The 27,062-nt window shown below is 40.5% G+C and overlaps 2 protein-coding genes across 2 annotated transcripts in view; one reads left to right on the forward strand and one right to left on the reverse strand.

The window, feature by feature from the left end:
- The window catches only part of CYFIP1 (cytoplasmic FMR1 interacting protein 1), an 83,999-nt gene that overhangs the window by 41,040 nt on the left and 15,897 nt on the right, over window positions 1-27,062 (forward strand). Inside the window, exons 22-24 of the mRNA XM_082495499.1 lie at window positions 4,093-4,292; window positions 12,347-12,434; window positions 25,366-25,509. Of these exons, the coding sequence (XP_082351625.1) occupies window positions 4,093-4,292; window positions 12,347-12,434; window positions 25,366-25,509 (432 nt within the window). The remainder of the gene's footprint in view (window positions 1-4,092; window positions 4,293-12,346; window positions 12,435-25,365; window positions 25,510-27,062) is intronic.
- LOC309679664 (fibronectin type III domain-containing protein 9-like) lies at window positions 18,179-18,850 on the reverse strand (the record flags this gene model as incomplete). Its single annotated transcript, XM_082493039.1, has 1 exon — window positions 18,179-18,850. One exon carries the CDS (start codon window positions 18,848-18,850, stop codon window positions 18,179-18,181), a length of 672 nt encoding a protein of 223 aa, XP_082349165.1.

The following is a 27,062-nucleotide window of genomic DNA, read 5'->3' on the forward strand; positions in this document are numbered from 1 at the left end:
GCTTGCAAATCCTCTGTTGCCATTGTAGTATATTGTGGACTTTATTAATTCTGCTGTGCTATGAGGTTTTTTTTCTCCCCATGCCTTAACCTGCGTCTCTGTTCAAACAGTGTTTTGGCCTGACCTGACACAGTACTCTGGAACATGCTGCCATACATTGGGCTGTGCAAGTCCCAGTCCTGTTGAGACTGAGAATCTTGTTCTTTCCTTGCCCAGAAAAAAATAAACCTGCTGCAACTTGAGGGCCTTGGGATAAGGTGTAAACATCACATGTAGAGAAGGCATATACTAGGAGCCATGAGGAAATAAGGAAAATGAGCATTCTTGTGACTTAAATTTTTGTAAATGCCCACTTCTGTCTGTGCTTATAGACAAATTGCAGACCAAAGCAAAACAGCCTTGTGCCTGGTAGATTCAAAATGAGTTTATTTACCCAGGCAGCTTGGGTTTGCAGCATGACAAAAATAATTTTTTTGTGGAAGAATGAGATCTGACTTGTGCCTGTGGAAGAGGAGCATCTGTGCAATATTGAGGTGTCTTTTTGAGTTAATTTCCTGATTAAAAAGCTAAAAAAACAATTTTCTTTCCAGGCAGCATGAATTTGACAAGTAAACAAGAAAAATATTAGACACATTCAGTTCTGCTGGAATGAAAAAAAAATTAGTAGTTGTGTAAGAAATGTTACCATTGGTCTTTTGTAAGTTTTTTACCGGTGAGATTTTTGTCATGCAGTTAACTGCCTTGATTTAATTTCATTCTTTACTGAACATAAATCAAACACTGAGACCATAATGCCTCTTGATTTTTCAGTGCTTGGTGTTATAACCTTTGAATTATTGAAGTTTTTCTTTGTTATGTGCAGGATTTTCTTAGTGGCTAGGTGAGCAGAAACCATTAATGATGTGTTTCTTAGGTCACAGGTTCTCACTCTTTCTTGAGGTAGAAAGTGGCAGGGCTAAGGTGTTGTCTCTCTACTGTGCTTCTTTTTTATGCAAAATAATTTCTGCTGAAAACGGCTTGGTTTTCCACAGTGAGAAACTGATGCTAATATCTTAACTAATCAGTATTTTCTGCTATTTTTCAAGCTAAATAAATTAAATGAAGGTAGTTAAAAGACTGAGATATTTTTTTTCCCTCAGAATAGACTCAATACTGTAATAACAATGATAGTGGTTCTTTTTCCTTAAAGTAACTGTTACTCACAGGTTTGAAAATCCTTTGAAACATGGAGCAATTAAATCTGACAGTACTGTATGGGAACATGACCAGTAGTTTGATGCACAGCCAAACAAAGCCACTGGACATTCCTACACTAGGTCATAGAATCATAGAATTGTCTAGGTTGGAAGAGACCCTTGGGATCATTGAGTCCAACCATCTACCCTACTCTACAAAGTTCCCCCCTACACCATATCCCCCAACACCACATCTAAACGTCTCTTAAACACATCCAGGGATGGTGACTCAACCACCTCCCTGGGCAGTCTATTCCAATGCCCGACCACTCTTTCTGTGAAAAATTCTTTCCTAATGTTCAGTCTAAATCTACCCTGTTGGAACTTGAAGCCATTCCCTCTTGTTCTGTCATTAATTACCTGTGAGAAGAGACCAGCACCAACCTCTCTACAGTGTCCTTTCAAATAGTTGTAGAGTGATGAGGTCTCCTCTCAGTCTCCTCCTCCTCAAACTAAACAGTCCCAGCTCCTTCAACCGCTCTTCATATGATTTGTCTGCTAGGCCCTTCACTAGCTTCGTTGCCCCCTTCTGCACTCGCTCCAGCACCTCGATATCTCTCTTGTATTGAGGTGCCCAAAACTGGACACAGTACTCAAGGTGTGGCCTCACCAGTGCTGAGTACAGGGGCACAATCACCTCCCTACTTCTGCTGGCCACGCTATTTCTAATACAAGCCAGGATGCCGTTGGCTTTCTTGGCCACCTGGGCACACTGCCGGCTCATATTCAGCCGCTTGTCAATTAGAACCCCCAGGTCTCTTTCTGCCAGGCAGCTTTCCAGCCACACTTCCCCAAGCCTGTAGCTTTGCATGGGGTTATTGTGGCCCAAGTGCAGGACCTGGCATTTGCCCTTGTTGAAACTCATACCATTGATGTTGGCCCAATGGTCCAATCTATCCAAGTCCCTCTGTAGCGCTTCCCTATCCTCCTGGGAGTCAACACTCCTGCTTAACTTGGTGTCATCTGTAAACTTGCTGATGATACACCCTATGTCCTTATCAAGATCATCAATAAAGACGTTGAACAGAAATGGTCCCAACACTGAGCCCTGAGGCACACCACTTGTGACCGGCCGCCAGCTGGATTTAAATCCATTGAGCACCACTCTTTGGGACCTTCCAGTCATCCAGTGCTTGATCCAGCAGATCGTATGCTCATCCAGGCTGTGTGAAGCCAGTTTTTCCACGAGAATTGTATGGGGGACAGTATTGAATGCTTTTTGAAAGTCCAGGTATACAATATCAACAGCCTTTCCCTCGTCCAATATTCTGGTAATCTTGTCATAGAAGGAGATCAGGTTTGTCTGGCAGGACCTGCCTTCCATAAACCCATGCTGACTAGGTCTGATCCCCTGGTTGCCCATTATGTGGGTTTTGATGGCACTCAAGATGACCTGCTCCATGACCTTCCCTGGTATCGAGGTTAGACTGACAGGCCTATAGTTACCTGGATCCTCCTTTTTGCCTTTCTTGTAGATGGGTGTTACATTTGCCACCCTCCAGTCCATTGGGACCTCCCCAGTTAGCCATGATTTCCTGTAAACGATGGAAAGCGGTTTGGCGAGCACGTCTGCCAACTCTTTCAGCACTCTTGGGTGTAGCCCATCCGGTCCCATAGACTTGTGTGCATCCAAGCGGCATAGCAGGTCACTGATCTCTTCCTCTTTAATCGTGATGCTCTCATTCTGCTTCCCCTCCCTGTCTCCTAGCTCTTGAGGCTGGGTGTCCAGGGAACAGCTCGTTCCACTGCTAAAGACTGACGCAAAGTAGGCATTGAGCACCTCAGCCTTTTCCTCATCCTTTGTAACTATGTTTCCCTCGGCATCCAATAAAGGAGGGAGATTTTCCCTAATCCTCTTTTTGTTAGTAATGAATTTATAGAAACATTTTTTATTATCCTTAACAGCTGTAGCCAGGTTGAGCTCTAGCTGCGCTTTGGCTCTCCTTATTTTCTCCCTGCATAGCTTCGCTACATCTTTATAGTCTTCAAGAGAGACTTGCCCCCTCTTCCAAAGGTCGTAGACTCTCTTTTTTTTTTTTTTTTTGAGATCCAGCAAGAATCAAAGGTCATTGCACAACAGTCTTTAAAAGCAGTGCTTAGGGCTTTTTTGAGTGAGAGGTTGTTCTTTGTGTTTGGTGTTCTCAGTGTCTGATGACAGAGATGGATTGATTTGATGTTATTTGATGTTATGTTGTTTTGTTTTATTTTATTTAAAGTGCCAAAAACCATACTAGGAATTTCTTGTCAGGAGGAGAAACATTATGAAAGGCACTGCTCATATATAGTAGTGTAGTCTGCAGCTAGTGATTTTGTGAATACCTTCACAACATTTGTAAATATCTGGTCTTTCATTACTTCTTAGTACATTCTTCACTGGAGTAAACCATGAGAAAGATTTATGGTAAATATGATGCTATCCCTACCAGTACTACTACAAAAGTTACTTCACCAGTTGACCTACTGAGCAGAAATTACTTGGTGATAGCTTGTAAAGTAGGAAATGCAGTATATGCTTCTTAGCCTACATCTGACCCCATTTAAATGTTGCAGTTTTAACTTCTGCTCAGTGGAAGAAGAGTTGGCGCAGATGTGTGTTTGAGACCCATCTGCAGTGTGGACCGATTTTAACGAATACCTTTAAAGTCTCAGGGTTTTGGTGGGAGATAGTTACAAAACAATCCCAAGAGCACTGATTCTTTCCACCTCTTACCATTAAAGTAAGAGACTGTGGGAGAGTCAATTGTTCATTTTGACTTTTTTCTAGTCATCTATTTGGTCAAGGTTATTTATGTGCTTTGCTGAGTTTCTCCACTTTATTAAATGCACTGCTTACTTTCTTTCCTCTTGTTTTCTGTAGGAGCTGGATGGCTTGATAGAGATAAACAAAATGACTCACAAGCTTCTGAGTAGATATATGACTTTGGACAGCTTTGATGCCATGTTCAGAGAAGCCAATCACAACGTATCAGCCCCTTATGGAAGAATCACTCTTCATGTCTTTTGGGAACTCAATTATGATTTCCTTCCAAACTACTGCTACAATGGATCCACTAACAGGTTAGCATGGCACCCTTTTGTTTGCAGCAGTTCTTCTACCACCTTCCTGCAACTTCTTTCCAGCAAATGCTGACAAGTCCATCTCCATTCATTTAGTGTGTTTTCCACTTCTAATGCTTTACTTGAAGCAGCATGAGTCATTTTACTAAGTACTGTCAAATGTATGAAAGCCTGTTATTAGTCCACAGCAGAAATCAAATGTAACTGCAGCATCCAAATTCTGACATTTTAATGACTTAGCTATGCTATGCTGAAAAATAAAGCATGTGTGAAAATACTGCAAAGTGCCTATCAGGAAGATATTTTGGTAAACAGGATCCTCGACTATGAGGTGATGGAAATAAAATTATATTCCTGATTCTGTGTTAATGTGATGAAAAGGATTGCTTATTGGAGAAGGGAAGAGTTCAGTGTTCACTGCAACTACAGTTGCAGCCTTTAAGGACAGAGAGTAATGGAAATAGAAAGAGGAAGGTAGGATCTAAAGTTAGAATGAGTGGAAGGCGCAATGCTTGGGACTTTGCATTTCTGGGCTTCATGCTTTTTTTTAAGATTTGTGTTGCTTTTAGCCTTTACTCGTGTTTTGGTTAAAGCACTGTGAAGTGACAGTAAAGTGATATTGCATATTGAGCTGTAGGAAGAGGAGGAAGCCTGTTCTCATCTTTCACTGTGTCCTTGGAGAGCTTTCCCTGTCTGACATCTTCCGTGATGGTTATATTGCATTTTAGATCCAAGATTCTGTCTGTGGGGGGAAAAAAAAAACCCAAAACCAAAACAACCAAAAAAAAACCATTAGCCAAGAAGCTTCTGTTACATGAATCTGTCTACATAGGAGAGTTGAATGGATTTCCAAGGAAGCTACTCTGCAGTTGATGTGTCTGGAGATCAATATTGGAATATTCAGTGTGATGTATTAAAAATTATACAAGCGTAATACTAAAAGAAAATATTGATGAAATGCTAATCCTTCACCTGTCAACTTTAATGAAAGACATTCAATAGCTCCTGTAACAGTTCAGTCTGTGTTCATCCTGGCTATAAGGACTGCCCTACTGCAGACCACAGCGCTTGGGAAGCAAGTGTGGAATGCCAAAGAAAACTAGCAGGATCCTGTAGGACTGTTGCTTGCCTATTTAAAAACTGTACACACAAATTGAGTTAGGCTGATCCTCAAGCATGTTGGGTAATTAATTCAAGATAATTAATTTAAGAGATGGTAAAGGGAGTCAGATCGTAGGCAGTGTGTGTACCGTGTGTCCAATTTCATCACAGAATTACTTTGGTTTCAGTCAAAAACAGCTGTGTGGAGAGAATTAACGTGTGTTGCACACGCTATATGGTGCCCATTGATATTTTTGCTGGAAGAGGGAACAGCCCTTTTATAGTTCTTAAGCACATTCGTTATGTCTATGGCTGCCTTGTTAGCATGAAGTTTAAATTGATGAGCTCTCTCTGCATTCAACTGTACAGGTTATTGTGTGCGAATACAGGAATACACAGTGAGGAGCTCTGAGAGCTGCTAGTTTAATTCGTGACTCTTGATATGTAATGTCTTGCATGAAAGCTGTGTGTAAACAAGGGAAGAAAAGTAACAATGAAAGGCTGGAAGAAAGAGAAGTAAGTATGATGAAAAGCAGAGAGATTGCTTGGCGGTGTGAGAGGTTAGAGGTAGAGCTCCCGGGAAGCGTGTAATACCTGTGGCTTGCCTCTCGTTAATTTGACAGCCTAAGTGTAAGGGTCCTTCTTTTATAGTTAGTGTATTGGTCAGGTTAACTTGTATCTAGTACTGTTTGAAGCTCCTTTCCCAAGAATGCTTGAAAGTGACGATTTCAAACATTTGTAAAAGAGCATGTAGAAACCTTGCAGGTTTGATTCAAAGTCTAAGGCTATTCACGGAGAAGTATTGAAACATGCTGCATGTTTAATTATTTGGGACTTAGGAATTTTTTTATATCCTATAATGTACTGAAATTAAACAGTGAGGCTGCTATTAAAAGATTTAGCAATTTAATAATTGCAGTTGCCAGTTTACTGGAATTTAGTCTCATTAGTGCTGGCCAGCTGCGTAGCCATGTCCAGGCTGCTCAACAGTTTGTGGAGAAAGAATGGGGAGATGAACGAAGGGACCTCTGCAGATGGGCATTAGCAGTGAAATCCAAGGGTGTTTCTAATCCACCTGTTGTCAATCAGGAAAGAAAGAGAACAAACTTTTGGACGATGGCATGAGCATATGAACTGCAGATGAGGTCAAAGCCCTCTCTAGTCCAGTGTCCTGCCACTGGCAGCAGCCATGCAGAGGCTGAGTATGAAAACAAGGGTGGCTTGTGGTGATTCTTCTCCTGGGAAACATGGTGTCTGCTAGCAACGATCAGCTGTTTCTGTAAAACAGAAATGATGGGATGTTAGCACATTTTCTGGCCCTTTACAGATATGTTCCCCTCCCCCCCCCTTGCTTTTCCAGTCCTTTTTTAAAGCTGTGTGATGTTTTGGCGTTTATGACGTACTGTAGTGAGCAGTCTGCAGTGAAGCTGTACTGCACGAAAAAGTATCTCTTTCACTTTGCTCTCAAGCTGTTGCCTGCCAGTTCTTATACTGAAAGTGACTGTGAGCAGTCATTTCCCACTTGTTGCCTTTTCTGTGCTGCTTGGGATTTTTTTTTTAAGACCCCTCTCTGAAGTGAGAAGGTGCACAAGTCCATGGGACCTGATGAGATACATCTGTGGGTCCTGAGGGAACTGGCAGATGAAGTTGCTAAGCCACGAGCCATCATATTTGAGAAGTCGTGGTGGTCTGGAGAGGTTCCTGCCGACTGGAAAAGGGGAAACATAACCCCTGTTTTCAAAAAGGGAAACAAGGAAGACCCAGGGAACTACAGGCTAGTCAGTCTCATCTCTGTGCCTGGCAAGATCATGGAGCAGATCCTCCTGGAAACTCTGCTGAGGCATGTAGTAAACAAGGAGGTGATTGGTGACAGCCAGCACAGCTTCACCAAGGGCAAGTCATGCCTGACAAATTTGGTGGCCTTCTACGAAGGGGTTACAGTGGCAGTGGACAAGGGAAGACCAACTGATGTCACCTACTTGAATTTGTGCAAAGTGTTTGACACTGTCCCACACGATATCCTGGTCTCTAAATTGGAGAGACATGGATTTGACAAATGGACCACTCGGTGGATAAAGAACTGGCTGGACGGTCGCACTCAGAGTTGTGGTCAACGGCTCGATGTCCAAGTTGCGAGCAGTGACAAGTGGCGTTCCTCAGGGGTTGGTACTGAGACCTGTACTGTTCAATGTCTTTGTCAGCAACATGGACAGTGGGGTCGAGTGCACCCTCAGCAAATTTGCCGATGATACCAAGCTGTGTGGAGAGGTAGACGTGCTGGAGGGGAGGGATGCCATCCAGAGGGACCTGCATAGGCTGCAGAGGTGGGCCCAAGCCAACCTCATGCAGTTCAACAAGGCCAAGTGCAAGGTCTTAGATCTGGTTCGGGGCAATCCCAAGCACAAATACAGGCTGGGCGGGGAATGGCTGGAGAGCAGCCCTGAGAAGAAGGACCTGGGTGTGCTGATTGACGAGAAGCTCAACATGAGCCAGCAGTGTGCAATTGCAGCCCAGAAGGCCAACCGTATCCTGGGCTGCATCAAAAGAAGTGTGGCCAGCAGGTCAAAGGAGGTGATTCTGCCCCTCTACTCCACTCTCGTGAGACCCCATCCTGCATCCAGCTCTGGAGTCCCCAACGTAAGAAGGACATGGACCTGCTGGAGCGTGTCCAGAGGAGAGCCATGAGGATGATCTGAGGGCTAGAGCACCTCTCCTATGAGGAGCGGCTGAAAGAGTTGGTGCTGTTCAGCCTGGAGAAGAGAAGGCTCCAGGGAGATCTTATTGCGGCCTTCCAGTACCTAAAGGGGGCCTAGAGGAGAGCTGGGGAAGGACTTTTTACAAGGGCATGTAGCAATACGACGAGGGAGAATGGCTTTAAACTGGAAGAGGGCATGTTCAGATTAAACATTAGGAAGAAGTTTTTCACTTTGAGGGTGGTAAGGCACTGGAACAGGTTGCCCAGAGAGGTTGTTGAGGCCCCATCCCTGGAGGTGTTTAAGGCCAGGCTGGATGTGGCCTTGGGCAACCTGGTCTAGTGGGAGGTTGGGTTGGAACTCGATGATCTTCAAGGTCCTTTCCAACCTAAACCATTCTATGATTCTATGTTGGCCCTCAGTTGCATGTTTTTCCAAGCCAAATGTCTTTCCACACCAGGAATCTTTCATGCTTATGCCCACATCTGTACTTTTTTCATTCCTCTGTATCTTTGTGGAGTTAGGAGGACTAAGGCTGTCCAGAGGGTTCAGATGACAGGACAACTTCTAGATTTTTGTTCTTTATTCCCTTTCCACTATTCTGCCTTATTTTCTTTACTAATTCTAAGCTGGTCTTTTCCTTCCATGATAGCATGTTTTGTTTTCAGGGCTAACAGAGGAGCAAGCTGCGAGACAGCCTAGGCATTTATTTGAATTGAGGATTTTCTGTGCTTTCTTGACACAAATGATACAAGCTTCCGGAGACAGTAGTCAGACTTGTAGCACCATCTCCTCTCAACACATTATCCAAATCTGTTTTTTCTGCTAAAAATTCATGTGTATAGCACTGTTCCAAATGCAATATGACATGTTTCTTCTGAGGATACAGATTTGTCACAGAATGAACAAAAAGACCAGCTTTTTATTTTTTGTCTTTCTGCCTGCCTCCCCCTTCCTTTTGCGAGCTCTCTCTCTCGTACTGCTTTTGAGACTAGTTTTGAAAAGAGAACAGCTGTGTCTTCTTGTCTTGCATATACTCTGTGATAGTCACTCTTCAGAAAAATTTTCAGCCTTTTCAGACACTGCTGGAGCAAACCTGAAAGAGCAGCCTGGCAGTGAAAACTACGTAGTTTCTGCTACAAAGAGCCAAATGGTGCAGTTAAACAGGCTGATGCAAAGTAGGGGTGACTGTAGTCAAATGCTCCATCAAATTTGTCAACAAGCACCTAAAAAAAAAGAAAAGGAAAGGTGATAGCAATGGAGTGGTGGATATCTGTTACTCTTTCATGCTCTGTTTGGTCTGCTGTTTCTTCACACTTCAGTTTGTAGCCTCCTGTTTTCTCTGTCTTGATGTTCATGTTCAAGAAGGGTGAGTTAGATCTACCATTCACTAAGAGAGGAGGTGCGGGGACTACTCTTAGATCTGGTAGACAGGACAAGCAAATTTGAGAAGTGTCATACCAATTAGACAGGGAAGTGCAGAGAGACCCTTTCTGTATGAGCAGGAAGGGAGTATTGTGGTATCTTACTAGTTCTGAGATGAAGCTCAGGAATTTTGTGAATGAGATTGTCTGATCTGGTGCCTGCAGCAGCAAAGCAGTGGGCTTATTGACCAAAGTAGTCTCTTTCAAATTTCTCTTTATTTTCTTAAACAGATCATGGTAATTAGAATCACAGAATCATTTAGGTTAGTTTGTAAAGTGCTCACTATAAACTGCTTCCTGGTAGGTATCACAGAAATAAGGATAGAAAATGATTTGATCCCTAAAATACTTACAGGCTCATGTTGTCCTTTAGCAATCACTGTTGCAAAGCTTTGGTAAGCCAGCAGGCTTTTCATCTGCTTAATCTACTTTGCTTACAACCTGCGTTGATTAAAATGGGTAAATTGCTGTGAGATCATCAACACTGATTAAAATTGAAAAGAACTGATTATGTTGGAGTATGCCAAACCCAGCATCCAGTAGTATCCAAGGGAAAGTAAAAATTTGCCTAGCATTGATAGTTGAAGTGCTTCAGTCCTTCAAAGAGAGGTTTCTGTTTCTTGGAGGAGAAGCAGGAGGAAGCCAACCAGCAGGATGTCAAAAAGAAAACACACACATATTGAAACAGTTTGAAGAATAGCAGATGATGCTAAACTGTTTCTACATAGCCCTTAGTTTTGAGAGAAGAATTCTCTAATATTTACCTGAATGATATATTTGGATTGTCACATACCTCCTAGAATGATGCACTCTCTCTTTTCCTTGATTGTATCCTCAGTATTTAGCCATAGCCCCACCGTAAGGTACCAAGTGACTGTATGTCTTGCTCCTGCTTCCTTTTCTTAACCTCTTGTCCTCTCTTGGCATCTTGCACTCATGTCCCTCAAGAAAATATAAAATGGTACTTGCTTCAAGTCTTTAAGAAACCTTTAAGGTTATTTTGCTACTATTCTAAAACATTAGAGGTGGAGAAACCCCCAAGAATGTAAAGGAGCACTGGGAACACACTTGTGTTTGTACAGAGCTAATGAAACTTAAGAGACTGTGTCTTGGAACTGTTTCTCTGGTAGTTGATTTCTGAGGCTGTGATTTCTTCTCAAATCCAAATACAGTCTGATTGGTTAGCGCCCAGACACTAATGACACTGTAGTTCAAATATATTTATAATACCTTTTTGAAAAGAGAAAGAATAATAGTTACACCTTCCCAAGTCATGGGATACACCCACATTTACATTCTGAAACACTCTTTTCCTTGTGAGGGCTTTAGTTTAGTGATAACAAATCAGCTCTTGCTCAATACATCTCCACGCTGAAACCCAGTCTTACCACAAATGACATGCTATCTCTTTTGATTTCTTTCATTTTAGAGATTTTCTTAGGGCTTGAAAATTGGTGTTGGTTTAAAAAGGAATAGGATTTGGAGAGAAAGATTACTCAGAAATAAAACAGTGGAAATAATTGTAAGCAACATGGTGCAATTTGTTGGTGAAACAATTTTTTATTAGCATGGCTGTTTTTGTTTTCAGCTAGAAAATGGATGTATTAAAAATAGAATTTCTATGTTCTTTCTAGGAAAAAATACTAATGAATCATTTATTTTGTGTGTTGATTAAATTCAAACATATTTTAAACAAAACCAAATCAAGATATAATTGTATCTTATGATATTATAACATATTGCAAACTTCCTTTCCTGAAACCCTTTCCTAGATGCATTACATTTCTTTTACTCAGCTATCACTCAGAACAGCCTGATCTGATACAAAATTTGATGTACGCTTCTCAAATAGGTGTTTTTCCTCTTCACTGTGTATATGCAGCTTTGCACCATTTGTCAAGAAGTCCTTCTTATCAAGTTAAAAAATAAAGTATCCATCCAACCTGTAAACACAGGCACCAATAATTTTGCTCGGTTTAGTAAAGTCAAGCAGAATCGGTCTTGTAGTAGGTGTTGATTAACTTCTTTCTGCACTAAAACTGTAGTGCTGCAAAATGTGCATTACCCAGTTAACAGGCAACATCGGGGAGCAGGTCTGTGCTGCTTGCTCAAGAGAGAGCTCGTGCCTGCAGAGTTCAGCCCGAGCACCATTCTTCAGACTCTGGGGCCCTTGGTTTGGAGTAGGCTGTTCGATCCTATCTTTTGCAGTACTCCATATCTTTGTAATTCTCTTGTCATCCTCTTAAAAATATACAAAAGGTAAAGCTCACACTAAACTATGATCAAACTTTTGAATCATTAATTTTGCTACAGGGTTTATACCCTTCCTCCTGACTTTTTTTTTTTTTTTTAAAAGGTATTAATCTGAAGTATTTCTCTTGCTGTGTGTTTCTTTTGTGGGGGAGACAGACACAACTCCAAAACAATTAATAGAAATGTCACGTGCTTCTTTGAAGGTATAGTTTGTTCTCAAGGACTTAATTTTAGAAGCACAAGGAACTTCCTGACTCTCTGTGAGAGGCTATTTCTAGTTTGTTGGTTGCTTCTCTTTTTGCTGGGCTGGGCTAGAGTAGAGGTGAGAAGTATTTTGAGACCCTGCACACCACTAGAAGAACAGGGTCCCAGTAAGTGATGGAGAAGTGCATTATGATTTGTGTCCAGACTTTTGGGCAACGCAGGCTATGCACTCCTCCAGTGTCAACTTGGGATGAAAGGCTACCAGTCTGGCTTTGATTTTTATATGTAGACAAAAGCAGTATCATGCAGGCTAAGCTGCGTTAGGCACATACCTACTCACCTAAGTATAATTAATGAATTCTTTATTTTGTTTTTATAGATTTGTTCGGACCGTGCTACCGTTTTCTCAGGAGTTTCAGAGAGATAAGCAGCCTAATGCACAGCCACAGTACCTCTATGGATCGAAGGTTGGATCTAATTCCCTTTATATTTATGGTTTGCTAATTTTTAAAGGTATCTTTTTTAATTATAGAAATCACAGAATATGAAAGTTATTAAAAATGAACTCAAATACATTTTGTGGGTATTTTAAATTCAACATATGCTTTTTTTTCTGACTTTGCTGTGAAGCTCATCGTATTTTTCAGCCGAAGTGCAAGTGATTAGTCTGATGGTTAGTCTTATCTGTCATAGCTAAAAATAAGTCCCTCTCTCAACCACCTTGCATTGCACAGTTGCTTATAGTGGCAGAGCAGACTCAAAGAAAAGATTAATTAGTCATCTGGTGAAGTGAGAACAAGAGCCCATCTTGGGTGCAGCTGCTCCCTTGTTACAGGGATGAAGACTGTGATGGAAGGAGAAAAGGGAACAGATAGGAAAAACTGCTTCAGATGTTATCGGACTTAAAAGTAATATAGATTATGAGCATCCTAAACTATCAGATACCAAACTGCTTAAATTGTTTAAAAAAAAAAAAAAAAAAAGAAACTAGCATTTCTTTGGCATCTTCAACCCAAGGACCTCAAAGTCATTGTGATGAAGTTGGCCTTCTGGCCATCTCATCTCCTGTATTAGCATCATGTTTCTTGCTTTGCAGATTAGGAGTGCCTAGAAGGCTTATGCAAGTTTTCAATAGAAGTGTACATGATATGCAGTCACGTACTCTGTGCCTTAAGGCAATGCCCAGTATTGAGGTTGGAAAGTGGCTTACGTAGGTGACAAGTTGGGAGAGTACTTGGCACAAGAGAACAGTCGTGGGCTTTCATGGAGCTATCCAAGTGAGGAAAGTTAGCCTTTATTCACAGGAGCAATGCTATATAGGCTCATGTGTGCAGTATTGTATGTTGGAAGGATAGATTTATTCTCCCTGATCACTGCAGATTTATTTTCTTATGCTTCAGAATTACTGTGGGAATCTTAACAACAGTTAAAAGCATAGCATGTTACATACATCTGCATTTTTAATACCCAGTCAGAAATATTGATCTCCTTCCGACAGCAGTAAAAATCATTGGAGAATATTTAACAAGATAACAAGTTGCTCTTAATTTTGCATTGTTTTCTTGAGTATCTGGGAGGCAAAATGAAAGTATGGAAAAGATCAATAAAAATAGAAGGATGAATTCAGACTAAAATTTGACTAAAAAAAAGTTCTAAGATTATGTACTCAATTATCCTCATTTATACAAGTGTGCTGTAAATCCCATTTTCATGTCTAGCTACTTTCATTATCTAGCCCCTACTTAAACATGAGCATAATGAGTCCTTGTTTTACTGTTATTTTCTGCACATCGTACCCTAGTTACACAGTGCAATCTCTGTGATTTGCCCAGCAAGCTAGTTTTTGAGAGCTGAAGAGATAGCTCAGAAGTTACAAATTTCATTCCTAATATATCTGCTGCATTTGTAAAACTTTCATGCTTTTAAAATGTAAAGGAGATGGAAAAGGTTTCACATGTCTTTAGTGTGGAATGTAACAGCTGATTGTCTGGTACTGTGAATAGTGTTTTATATAATTGTTCTCCAACAGGGAACAGTAAATTCTGGGAAAGTGGGATTTTCTTACATTAGAGTTATTGTGTTCCTTACTATTTTAGGAATTCACCAGATGCAGTGTAAAGAGCAAAAAACCCCACTGAATTTAGTAGAGATTGCTAACTTAATTTATCTAAGTGATGATACAGTAGGGATTAACTGAGGAACACTTTTTTTATCAGTAAGGTTACATTATTAAAATGAGTTTAGTAATCTTTACTCTGAGAGCTATACATTTTCAGAAATCTGATTATTTTTCTATATGAGAAGGAGCAATTGAGGGTGGGTTCTTAGATGCATTTCTGGAGCAAGTTTCATGACTAGATAAGCCTATACTAGCAGGTATTTAAATTTTTACAAGAGCATATTTTCATTCTTGAATGTAATGTATTTTGTAATTGAGGATATCTGAATGGAATTGTAGGAGGACATTTCTACGATATATATCAAGTAACAGTAATTCTTATGTGATAGAGGCTACACGTTCTAGTGCATGATATAATTGCATTATTTTATTCTGTGTACTATATAGTTAGGCTTTTGACAGAGTATATCTTTCTTTGTGTCCTTTAATGGTTATGTTGTTGAATTGCCTCCTGATTGGATAATGTTGGGGTATGGAATAGCTATGTATTTTTTTATTTTATTGTCTTAATTGAGTTCTTGAACTATTTAAGGTATTCAGGTGGGCACTTCGTATTGATCACATAGCTAAGGAATATGACTTTTTTCCTTATTGGACTTCTTTGTTATTGGTTGGGTTTGGGTTGTTTTGGATTTTTTTTTTGGTTGTTTGGGTTTTTTTTAGCAATCCATGGTGTTTGTTTAGGTCAAGACAAGAGCATTGTGGTGTTTTGTGCATATATGTGCATCCATACATGCATGTATTGGACTGTAATGGCCAAATGCTTTCTGTGCAGAAGCTTTGCATGAGCAGTGTGCTCACTTAAGAATAATTAAAGAAATGTTTAGTTTTTATCTCAAAGTGTTTACATATTCTCAGATCTTTCTAAATGGATCAGAGCATTTGGTCTATATTAATGTGTATTGATCCTTAGCATACAGTTGTGTCCACATTCTGTTGCATCTGAAGTTTTCTAAGTGGTATCTTCATCCAATTAGCAAAACAGAAACCCACAGATACAACTTACTTCCCCTGGCTGATGTGGAAGCAGAGCTGTCAGGTGGGAAGGAGCTGACCTGTAAAAGCTTGTCAGCCTTTTAAGTGAGCTGGTGTATTTTAAAAGCTCATTGAGCATGGTCATTGAAATCTCTTTACTCAGGTGAAGTGTGTGTAGGATTAATGAAAAGAATGTCAGCAGATTGAAATTTGGCAACATGGGTTGGGTGCATACAATCCTTAATAATGTACATATAAGAAAACGTCTGTTCTGGGGATTTGAAACTAGCTTTGCACGTTAATGAAGTACCTGGTTTTATAGAGATTGTGTAGGCCAGAATTAAGGAGGTTCCTTTCTGTCTTATTCAACATTTTCCAAAGGTTTTCATGTTTGTATGTCTTCTGCATTTTGTAGATGCTAAGTCATTTGTTTTGTGAAAAAAGACGCCTTTGGAAAATACTTCTTAGTGTGAATATAATGGTTTTTACCTCCTGCTGGTGCACAAATTAACATCAGTTTGCACTATGTTGCATCTTGTTATAAGTTTAGCAATCAGTGAGAATAATTGCCCCTTACTAGAGCACTCCTAAAACTGGACAGTGAACTACCAAAACACTGAATTGCCAGAGTGAACCTGAATGAATATGTGATAAAAGTTTCTGAACAAGAGACAAAGAATCGCGCAGCACTGTGATGACACGAGTGCTTCACAGCTCGTGCAGAAGTTGGGTGGCACTCCTTATGCATTGCTTATTTGCAGTGGGTGCAAGATGGTCCATTACTTGTGAGGGGATATAAATGTTTATCTAAGTAATGCTCAGTAAACTCCTTGGGTGGAATGGTTTTCTATTCAGATGAGGTAAATCCCGTTTCTGGGAGCACTTCTGTGGTAGCTCCTTGCCTTCTCAACCTGATATAAACATGTGTCTTTTTGTATATATGTGTTTGTATATAAATAACAAAATTCAGTAGGTGAATCGCCTCAAAACTTCTTTAAGACTGAACTGCGCCTTGTTCTCAGTATGGTATATACATGTGTGTATAACATATAAATGCATGTAAATACATGTATTCAACTGCCTTAAAGCCCACATAAAGAAACAGAGATGCAGAGAAGTAAACAGGATTTCAAGGGCCCAAGATGTTGGCAGAGATGAAAATATATGTCTCTTCATCCCTTTAACATTAAAACAATCTTTCTCTCTGATGAAATCCTAGTCAGAGAAGTGTTACTGTTAGTTTGGTTATAAGATGATTTTAAAGCATTGTTTTCTGTCTCTGCTCCCCAGCCACCCCTTTTTGGCAGTAAACCTGTAGTGTTGGCTTCATGCTCTGAAACGAGTTTTTCAGTGTCTGTTTCATGAAACAGCAGTAAACTGTTGTCATCTTCACAGTTTATTTAAGACTGGTGTGTAAGACAAAGAAAACCATGTGTCAGCTGGAGGAAATGCTATGCAGGGGAGAACATGTTATTGCTAACTTAACACGAGACGTCTTTTGAAGTGTTTTCTAAAAGTAATACTCGCCCCCATTCAGTACGTGTTTCTGTGTGTCGTACCTATCCTAGTAGAAAAAAGTAAAGACGACGCTTCAAACTTATGCCAGTTCCTGTCTTCCTAGCAATGTAAGAGTTGACGTCTTTCACAAGTTGTGGGAAATGTTGTCAAAATACAGTAGCTGAAAAGACCCACTGCCTGCTGTGAAGTATTCGGTGGGCACTCTCTTGCCAAAACTGTACACCCCCTTGGCTTCCAGGGTGTGGTGGAAAGGGATGGCAGCGGCCCAGCCAGCAGTTCTCCAGCCTGTGCTGGTACAACCGAGCTGTGTCAACAAGAGCTGACTTTAAGCATACATTTGCATCAATAGCAGTTTAAAATGCCTGTAGTCACAGGGTATCTTTGTTTTTTTTTAAACATACCATACTATACAGCAATACTAACTTTTATTATGTTTTTATGGAACACAAATGCACTTAAGAGATTTAAACCAGGGTGGCTTATACATACATGTAAGCCAGACGAGATGCATCGTGTTGTGGGTGTGAACAGATTTCTGTCCGAGGGGCCTTTCTTGGCACTTTGCCATGAAGCTCAAGGCAGAGTGGGATGACTAAAATGTGTTTTGGCATGTTTTTACTTCCTTGCCCCCTTCATTACACAAAACATACTCTGCGGTTGGATAGAAATTAGCAGCTGGTGAATGAATTTCATCATTGAAAGGGAAAGAGAGGAGGAAGGGCCAGGAGTTGCTTCTCTGAACTCCAATTCCTCTACAGGGAGTCACTTGCCCATGGAGCAGAAGGTGGCTTGTGGTGGGTACAGAAGAGCGCAAAATATGACAACCCAGGGTATTTCCTTAGTTTCATTATAAGTGTCCTTGCAGAGTTGCTACTTGCATATTTTTTTAGACTGAGGGGAAATTTCAAAGACAGACAAAAGGATACCATTAAAATCCTGATGACCTTAGCTTACACACTGAGACTCATTCGGGTGGGAGCTTTGCAGAGCACCATGGTCGGTGAAGTGCATAGTCGTGAGTGTAGTAGTTTGTAGAGTGTAGTTTAAGAAGCAGTCAGGATTGTGGGGGTAAAACTCACACTGGCAAACCACTGCACTAGGATTGTACCTTCCAGTTGCCTGTAGTGTAGCAGTCTGGGTTGCTATCTGAAAACTTCTACTCAGTTTTAATTTATGCTAGTAAAAATAAGAGTCGCTTGGTCACTTTAGATGCATTTCTATATTTATTTGCTGTTTTAGGCTAAAGAAAAGCAACCAAAAAAATCCCCTCTAAATGTAACCTGATTATTTGCTACATGCTTCATTTTAAATAATGGAGTGTGGTTGAAGTGCTCCCTTCTTGGGAATCTGAACCTTTGCCTCTGAGTATCTGTGGCTGTGTATGGGCTGCTGGAAAGGGACGTGACACCAGAGGTAGAGCCAGGAGCACTGTGGTGAGCAGTTGGAGCTCCCTGTTGTGTGTGCCGACAGTGCGCACAATGTGTTTGAAGCAGATGGGATGTTGTATGTAGTAAAAATCTCCTCCCTGATTAAAGGTTTCTAATTTATAGCAGAGCCCTGTCTTGTTGTTAGCACTTGTTCCCGGCTTTTGGAAGTTGGCATGACAGGCTCCTTGTATGCTGAGGGATTCTCTATGATTGTGGCCAGCTGGATGCCACCTGGATGCTTTTCCTCGGTGTCCTGCATCAGTTGGCTCTGCCTGTCAAGCTCCTCCGAGGTGTGCGCCGTGCTTTTGGTCCACGCCTTCCCATGGTCTTGTTCAGATGTCCTGTTTTGCCCTTGCAGACGCTCACGTCTCCTGCGGCACAGGAGGTGCAGGCAGCTGTAGAGGAGGATTGCGGCAATGATGAGGAGCAGGACGCTGCTGGTGAGCCAGATGCCCAGTGCCAGCTCTTTCTTGGTGTTGCTCGCAGATGCTGGGTCTCGTTCCAGTGTGTTAAAAACTCTGCACTGGTCACTGGAGGGGTTGGCGGACTGGCAGGTCACACACACGATGTATGTTGTCAGTGGAGTCAGGTTTTCAACAACAAAGGAGGAACGACTGGTGGGAACCCTCTCTTCCTTCTGAAAGCTCTTTCTTGAGTAACTAGATAGCATGCTGTTCCAGTTAGGGTGGTACATGACGCTGTAAAAGCTGTCAGCACAACTGGCCATTTTTGGCCAAATTACCGTTGCCGTGGTTCCTGTGATGTTTTGGACTGTTATTCCCATTGGAATGTTGCTTAGGTTTTTTTTTTTTTTTGCTCTCTCGATGCTGATCTCGTCGTGGAAAGGGGAGAGGTTTGTTTCCCAGGGAGGTAACTGAGAAGTTGCAGCAGTGGAGATGTGTGGATCTTAATCGTAGTGCTCTGTAATACAGGAGAAGGAGTTTATTAGGAAACTGTGCTAATATTGCTTGTACTGCTGCATCAAAGTGAGAGTTGGCAGTTCATGGAGCCTTTTAAACTGTGTACTTTTTTCCCAAGTGAAAAGCTAGATATATGCTTACAGAAATCCAACTGGAGCTACTGCTTTTCCAGGTGGTCAGTTGGATCTTGTCTCTATGAGATGGTGTGTTTTGCAGAATCCTCAATCGGGGAACTATTTCCATTCTCAGGTTTTGTTCAGATGACCGTGTGCTTGCAACAGGGAATGAGGGGATGCTGGCCCTCAGCATCCCGTTCAAAATTTGCCTCTATGTCAACTTTGGTATAAATGCTGCCTACATATTTGGGACAGTTCCTACTATACGGTCACTGGATGTTTTTGTCCTAAGGAATTTGTGGTTAGGTAACATTAAGGGAAAGAAAACCTCTTTAAGACTATAAAGGGGAGAGGTGAACATGCTTTGTACTTCAGAAATATATGCCCCTCCCACAGGGAAAAACAAACGATCAGAAGGTTAAACAGATGCATTAATAAATGCCTCTCTCCTTTGGAGCAATGCTGAGTATTCTTTCTAATAGAATAAACATTTATAATAGGAAAAAAAGCTTAATACTTAATTTTATGTTATAAATCAAACTCATAAGAAAAGGTCATTGAAATATAAACTGAATTGAACCGCTGTCTACTTTGGCATTAAACTAAAGACTGACAAGTTGACCATCCAGCTAATTAACTCTTTACCTGTCATACAAAATACTTGACTAATGAGTATGCTGTCTGGTTAGTTTTTAAAGGAAAGAAATGTAGCATTTGCTTTTCTCTCTAGTCTGAGTATCTTGCATTTCATTTGGTGCTTTTTGTAATCTCAAAACTTGCTTTTGTGAGCAGTGAATTTTCTTACGCTTAGTGGCAAGTGAGGGGTGGCAGGAGTGGATCTTGAGGGATAGATTCCTCTGGCCATCTACAAGTCTTGATTTTTGCCTGTCACAGTCAACTGAAATACAAAACAGTATGTGGAAACATCACCAGATATTTTTTCTTCAATATCATTTTACATTAGTTTCTTACTCGCAGATACACTCTGGTTTTTGCTGGTGAGTTGGCACATCTGTAGCCACTGCTAGAGCAGTCGCTGTGATGATTGTACATTGGTGGCATCAGTATCACAATATTTGATCTTGATGCTAGTCAGCCTCTTGGAGGTGCTTTCTCAAGCTAGGCTTAGTTGGTGAAGTACACCTTTCAGTATCGCATACCCTTTGGATAGATAGTGTTTTTTTTTTTTAAAAATAACTAATACTCTGTGTTAACCAATTGTATGTGATTCCATTGTTTGTTTGCCCTGAACTAACACTCCTGCTTATAAAATAATTAACATTGGAAAACGTGCCAATATTATGAGGTTCTACGCTTATGTTACCATTGTAAATAGCATAAGGAAAACATCTATTTTCTGCAATTCTCTAAATGCTTCTATTAAAGAGTATCTTCCTTGCAGGACAAAAAGTTGGCTTCTGTCTTGGTAGACTTTTAATTAAAATTGTTATTTTAAAACAAAACAAACCTTAATAACAGGCAGTGTAAATTTTTGTTTGTTTGGCAGGTTTTCTTGCTTTTCCTGTTGTGAGGGTAACTTGAAAAAGAGCCTACCTCGGCAATTTAATCTGATTCTCTTTTAGTTCAGTAGTCAGTTTCTAGTGGCACTCGTGAAAGTTTATTCCACACTGAAAGTTTCTTACTTTTTTTAATGAACATAAATCCCCCCAACAGTAACACTGTGTTTCATTAAGTCTCCTGGCTAAATAACAATTGACTATTGTAAATTCTCCTGATGAAGAAAGCTTATAAGATTTGCTCATGACATATTCTGAAATAATTCTGTAATACTTTTATTGTATTTTATAGTAGATAGGAGGCTGGCAAAATATATATTATTTTAGCGGGATTTCAATAGTTGCATTACATTAATAGTAAGAATTCTGTGTTTATGTATGAAAATCATTACTCGAGACTTTTGGATTATGCTCATTGGGAAGTGGGAAGAAAAAGATCTATATTTATTTTCACTACCATGTAAAACCTTAGATATGACTGATCTGGGTAGATGCTGCCATTCTAATCGTGTGTTAAGTACACCCTTTTTGATACAGCAGCAATATAAAGGAAGTGGGTTTGCTATCAAATAAACTTATTAGACACATTTTGGCATCTACCCAACTTCTGCACATATTAATTTGGACACATTAGTAAAATCAGAGCTTTTACTACTTCAGTTGTCTTCTCTATAGCTGGTAGATCCCAATTACTCAAAATTATAATTTATTTTTTATAGAGCACATCCTAATACAGTCTAGAAACAATAGTTTCATCCTCATAGCATTTTGTAAGTCGAATGTTTAGATTTTAGTTAAATAACAAGAATACATTTCTATTGTTACAAAACATCAGTTATTAGAAGACATAATTACTGACATGTAAATGTTTGGAAAACCCATTTGATGTTTTATAGATTATAAAGTCAGTACTTACCGTCCCTTCCTGACAGAAATTTCAGAACAGAATTTTCATATAGTGATGCTGCTGCGAAAATGACATAAACACTACATTTTCTGCATCCTTTTTCAGATGAGTTATTTGCTACCTGATCTCTCCTTGCCACTTTGCTTTTTGTTTCCCTCAGATTCCCTGGGCTAAATTCTCATTGCTTAGTGCTTTCAATTTTTTTCTCCGATGCTGCTGGTGGCATGGTTTCTTTGTCTCTTCCACTTAAATTCATGCAAGAGCACATCTTATCTAAAGGTGCTTTTGCCTTGCTCTTCAAAGAACACACAGGAGAAAAGATAATGTCTTTTCCTCCTGTCTCTTGCTTGCCTCCCCTTGGACAGTGTAGTGCCTGAACATCCCTGTTATATGCTCTTGTGCCTGTACCAGTGATGCTGTGAGTGATTAATGTTAGCACTTTGATGACATCAGCAACTAGCAACTCTCTCTTTCCTTTTTTTTTTATTTAAGTAGGGGAGGGAGCAAGCATAGTGTTTAAAAAAAAAAAAAAAAAGCTTCCTCTCTCTCTTTCCTTCCCTTCCCCCTGCCAACTTTGTTAGCAGCTTCTTCCCCAAGGATTTTTATGCTTTTGTGCATCATGGCAGGGGGGGAGCAGCAGTGGCGTGTAATGGTGTTTTCTAAATCCCTTGTCACAGTTTATAAAGCTCCACTAATCCAGCAACTACAGGTGGACCATTTTAGGTATTTCCCCATGAGTGTTTCTTTAATGAAAGATGTATTTTTAGATTGCCTGATTTCTTATTGTTATGCACTAGTGAGGCTTTTAATACCGAATCGTGTTTTTAGGACTTGCATTCCTATGACAAATTTCTGCTTTGTGAAGAGGAGTTCCCTCCCCTTAACCTCGTGGCAGTAAAATGCTTTAACCTACTGAAGCAAGATTCTCTTTGCGCTATAGCTGAAATAGATAGTTTGGACACATTTATTGTTGAGACTTAACACCAAAAGTAAAAGACGAAGTCTCGCCTTTTAGGGACAGCTGTGTATATACTTAGTGTATTGGGACATTTGTCAGCACATGTTTTCATTAGGTTTTACCAGTTCTTTCCCTCGTTGATGCCCCAGACCCCCTTTTTGTAAGAGGAGAGCTATGCACACATTGTACTAGAGGGGTGCAGCTTCAAGCTGTCTGCCAGGTGGAGTGTGTTTGGAGTTTGACTTTCTAGCCAGCTCCAATATAATAGCAGGATTGTGTCGCATATTAGGAGTCTAATAATTAGCCCAGTGTCTGTTTTAGTTTGTGTTCACAGAAAAGATGGCTGAGAATTTGAAAACATCACTCTTCCACAAAATCAACACAACCCCCTGGTCCTTAGAACAGAGTCTCCTGGACTGATGGATGGCTGAGGCTGGGTGACCCTCCGGAGCAGGGTGACCTGCAATGGGTTGCTCAGGGGTGTGTCCGATTGGGTCTAGAAAATCTTCAAGGATAGAGACTCCACAGCCTCTCTGTTTGACCACCTTCACAGCAGTGAAGTTTTTTTTTCTCATGTTTAAATGGGATTTCCTGTTTATGCCCATTGTCCCTTGTCCTGTCACTGGGCACTGCTGAGCAGAGTTGGCTCCACCATCTTTACTCCTTCTATCGGGTACTTAACACACATGGATGTGATCCCCCTGAGCCTTCTCTTCTCCAGGCTGAATAGCCCAAGCTCTCTCAGCCTTTCCTCATCGGAAAGATGCTCCAGTCCCTTAATCATCTTTGAGGCCCACTACTGGACTCTCCCATATGTCTCTCCTGTATTGGGAAGCCCATCACTGGACCCCAGTAATCCAGGTGTGTCTCACCAGTGCTGAGTAGAAGGGATAGAATACCTCCCTTAGCCTGCTGGCAGTGCTCTGCCTGATGCAGCCCCGCTGACTATTGGCCATCTTTGCTGCGAGGACAGACCGGTGGCTTCTTGTTCACCAGGACCCTCAAGATAAAAAAAAAAAAAACACACACCCCTCCCCAAAAACCCACCTTCTGCAGGTCAGGCTGTTTTGCTGTATAGTTTCTCCACACAGATGGAGACACAAGTTCAGGCACATAAGAAATATAACTAAAGCTTCAAGTAAATTTCAGTACTGGCAACTTCTTGAATTTTCACATTGAAGAAATAAATTGCCAGTTATAACTTTCTGTGCTTGTTGCACAGAAATTTATGCAATTTTCTATGTGTGTGTGTTTTAATAACATATGCAATGTTTTTCACGTAGGTCAGGAGTTGCCTGATTTGGAAAATTGGGTTTGGATCTCTTATTTCTTGTTATGGTCTCTTCTGAGCCTGTGCTTTCGTATATTTCTTTCATAGTGCAACAATTTTTGACCCATGAGGGTTTGTAAACTACATCTAAGACATCCACAAAAGGTAGCCAAGAAATGTTAACCTGTTGCCAAATTTGCATTCGTTATAAATCAGTCTAGGATCCAATTTTAAAATTTCTAAGACCACAGTTCAAAACATGTTGGAAAGCAGATGTGTATCTTCTATCCCAATCTCTTCTAAGGATGATTTGTAAGTCCTTTTTTTTTAATGAGACTAAAATCCTCCAAGGGCTTGATAGAGTTTCATGACTTGAATTCCTAGTAGTTTCTTTCTGCAATACCATTTATTACAGTATCTGGTATTGACTTGCATAAATAATTGGGGCATGATCTGTACTGGAGGGAAGGTCAATGTTCTTTCTGGGTACTGGTGAATGAAAATTTTCTATTACAGCTGATGTGTGTGGAGTTGAAAGTCTAACAGTATTTCATGCATATGTATTTCAACAGTTTGTCTTTTGTGCGTGTATTAGAGAAAATGAAAACTGCAGAAGAGAAAAGGAAATACAACAGAACCTTCTGCAAGGAAGGTTGGCAAGATTCCCTTTTAAAATTAAATTTCAGGATACTAGGAGAACATACAGAAATGGAGGATGTGAAGTTAGCGAACTCCTCTTTGATCCATGGCTTCAGCCAACAGTTCCTAAATCCCTGCACAGCATCAGTCTGTACAGTTGTGTTCAGAAGAAAGTCATTAATATGGCAAACCACCTGATTGTATTTATTCAACTCCAGAAGGATTTCCATGAGGTTACATCTCAGATTTAGATTTGCTTTGATCTTGTGTACAGCTAAGGGGTTTGAAAAAGAGAGAACCATGTTCATTAGTAGCAAAGAGCAGTAACTGCAGAAGGCCGGTGTTTTCGTAGTGGAGTCCTCAAGTGTCGCCTATTATGAACTAAAAAATGGAGTAACTTCTTTCAAGATGTTTTGTACATAAAATGGACAATGTAGGAATAGAAGCTGTGCTTTAAATTCAGGGATCTGAACATTGGCATTGACTATTCTTATCCTTTTATACCTGTGTAAATTGAAAAATACGAAAGAGGAAATGTTCTTTACTTTGAGGGTGGCAGCGCGCTGGCACAGGCTGCCCAGAGAGGTTGTGGGGTCTCCCACTCTGGAGACATTCCAAACCCGCCTGGACGCCATCCTGTGCAACCTGCTGTAGGTGACCCTGCTCTGGCAGGGGGGTTGGACTAGATGATCTCCAGAGGTCCCTTCCAACCCTGACCATTCTGTGATTCCTGGCTTTATAAATGGTAAGTGGAAGATGCCCGGTGGGGAAAAAAAAAGTGTTTACAGAGATTTTGGTTGAAATTCCTGCCTCAGAAAGGGGAAGCTTTTTATTTTAACTTCCTGGAGAGAGAAAGAGATACAAAGTTATTATTTTATTTTTAATATGCTTTAAAATGCTGTTTAAATGAGATTATTATAAAGGTGCAGTCAGCTGAAATTGTCATTAATCATATCTGTTATCTCGTTTTAGGCATTGAATCTGGCATATTCCAGTATCTACAGCAACTACAGGAATTTTGTTGGTCCCCCTCACTTTAAAGTCATCTGTAGACTTCTTGGGTATCAGGGTATTGCAGTGGTGATGGAGGAGTTGCTAAAAGTTGTCAAGAGCCTGGTATGTCAATTGTCTTTTCATTTTCTGCTATTCTTCTGGTAGGAAATGTTTCAAGAAAAACAAAGTGAAAGTAAGATCTCAGATAAAGCTAATTAAAATGTTACTTCAGTTGAAGTTCAATATAAGCTGTGTTTGAGAGTACCCAATGTCCTGTGAAAGCAATAGGAGATGTGCCTTGGTAGCCTGAGCAGTATTTTGAAAACCTTAGGTCCTTCATAAATTTAACGTGTGGAGACCTATGCTGTTAGGTCCTGGGTAAACTCTGGAAAAGTATGAAAGTTTCAGATTAGTTGATTTCTACTTAAAGATTGTACTGTAAATTCACTTTCTCAGTACTTTTTGAGAACAGCTGGAGCATGCTTTCTGCCTTGCCTAACTTGGGGCTTTCATTAATAACATCATTGACAGATGATGCCTTAATAACAAGGAAGGTTTAATCTCAGTGCTTGATCTAGCAATGGATAGCATCAAGCCTATTTAGAACAGTGCTCGGACCAGATGTTGAAGAAGTTATCCGTACAGCCTGTGTATCTCATACCAGAAAGGGCTTTTTGCTGTAACTATGAGGAGGTTGAGGCGCTGCCCGTTCGTATATTATTAGTATCTACGTATACAGGCGTAATGCGTGGTAGTTAAGGTTAAGCCAAAGAAATGGTCTTTTCCTCCCGGTCCCTGTTGCCTGAAAGGAGCATGCTGACAAAATAATCCAGCTATACGGGGGCATAGCTGTAGTATTCATAATCTCACCTCAAACATCTGACATTCAGCAGTTTGTTTACAGTAATTCTCACGACGTTCTAAGTATGTTTTTTTTAACGTTCTAAAAAGGTTGGAGCCTGCTTGAAGGTGTGCTATGGTCTATTCTTCAGGGAAAGAGGAACCACAGATATTTTTCATGCTGTAGGGTCAAGTGTTGGTTTGTTGGGTTTTTTTTGGGATTTTTTATTATTATTTATTTAAGTGGTAAATTGTCTCGATTCATTAAAAGTTGCATTGAACACTTGGGCATTTATAAAGGAGGTTAAAAGGCCTAGGGGGAGGTATCCTGCTGATGCCTGATGCAGATGCTCAGATGTAGGGAGACAAGTATGAGATAGGGGTTTAGTGGGAGAAAGGCAGACTGAATGTAAGATGCTATGGACTGTGTCTTAACTAGTATGAACTCTAGGCTGGACTGTGTCTTAACTGGTATGTCTGGAGTAGCCAATTTGAGCTGTTACAGACGTACCTAATGCTAAGGATTTTTCTGTTGTTGTTTTTGAAAGCATTCAAATGCAACATTTTTTTACCAAAAATCTGTAAGTTGGTTAGACACTAGAGACAGTCTGCAAGAGAAGAACATGATTTCCTCCTTTTTACCTTCCTGGCCTTAGCTGTTGTGCCACTCTTCCTGTAGCAAAAGGTCAAATGCCAAATGGAGGAAAGTGTAACTGTACTCATTTGAAAAAGTTGCATTTTTGGAGATGATGACTGACAGAATGAAATGCAAGATTTTTAGAGCTTGGTCAATTCATGTGTAGTTTGAATGCAATTTGTTGTGAAGTTTCTCAGTT

The sequence above is a fragment of the Vanellus vanellus genome (assembly GCF_965231255.1).
Source record: "Vanellus vanellus genome assembly, chromosome: 1".
NCBI lineage: Eukaryota > Metazoa > Chordata > Aves > Charadriiformes > Charadriidae > Vanellus > Vanellus vanellus.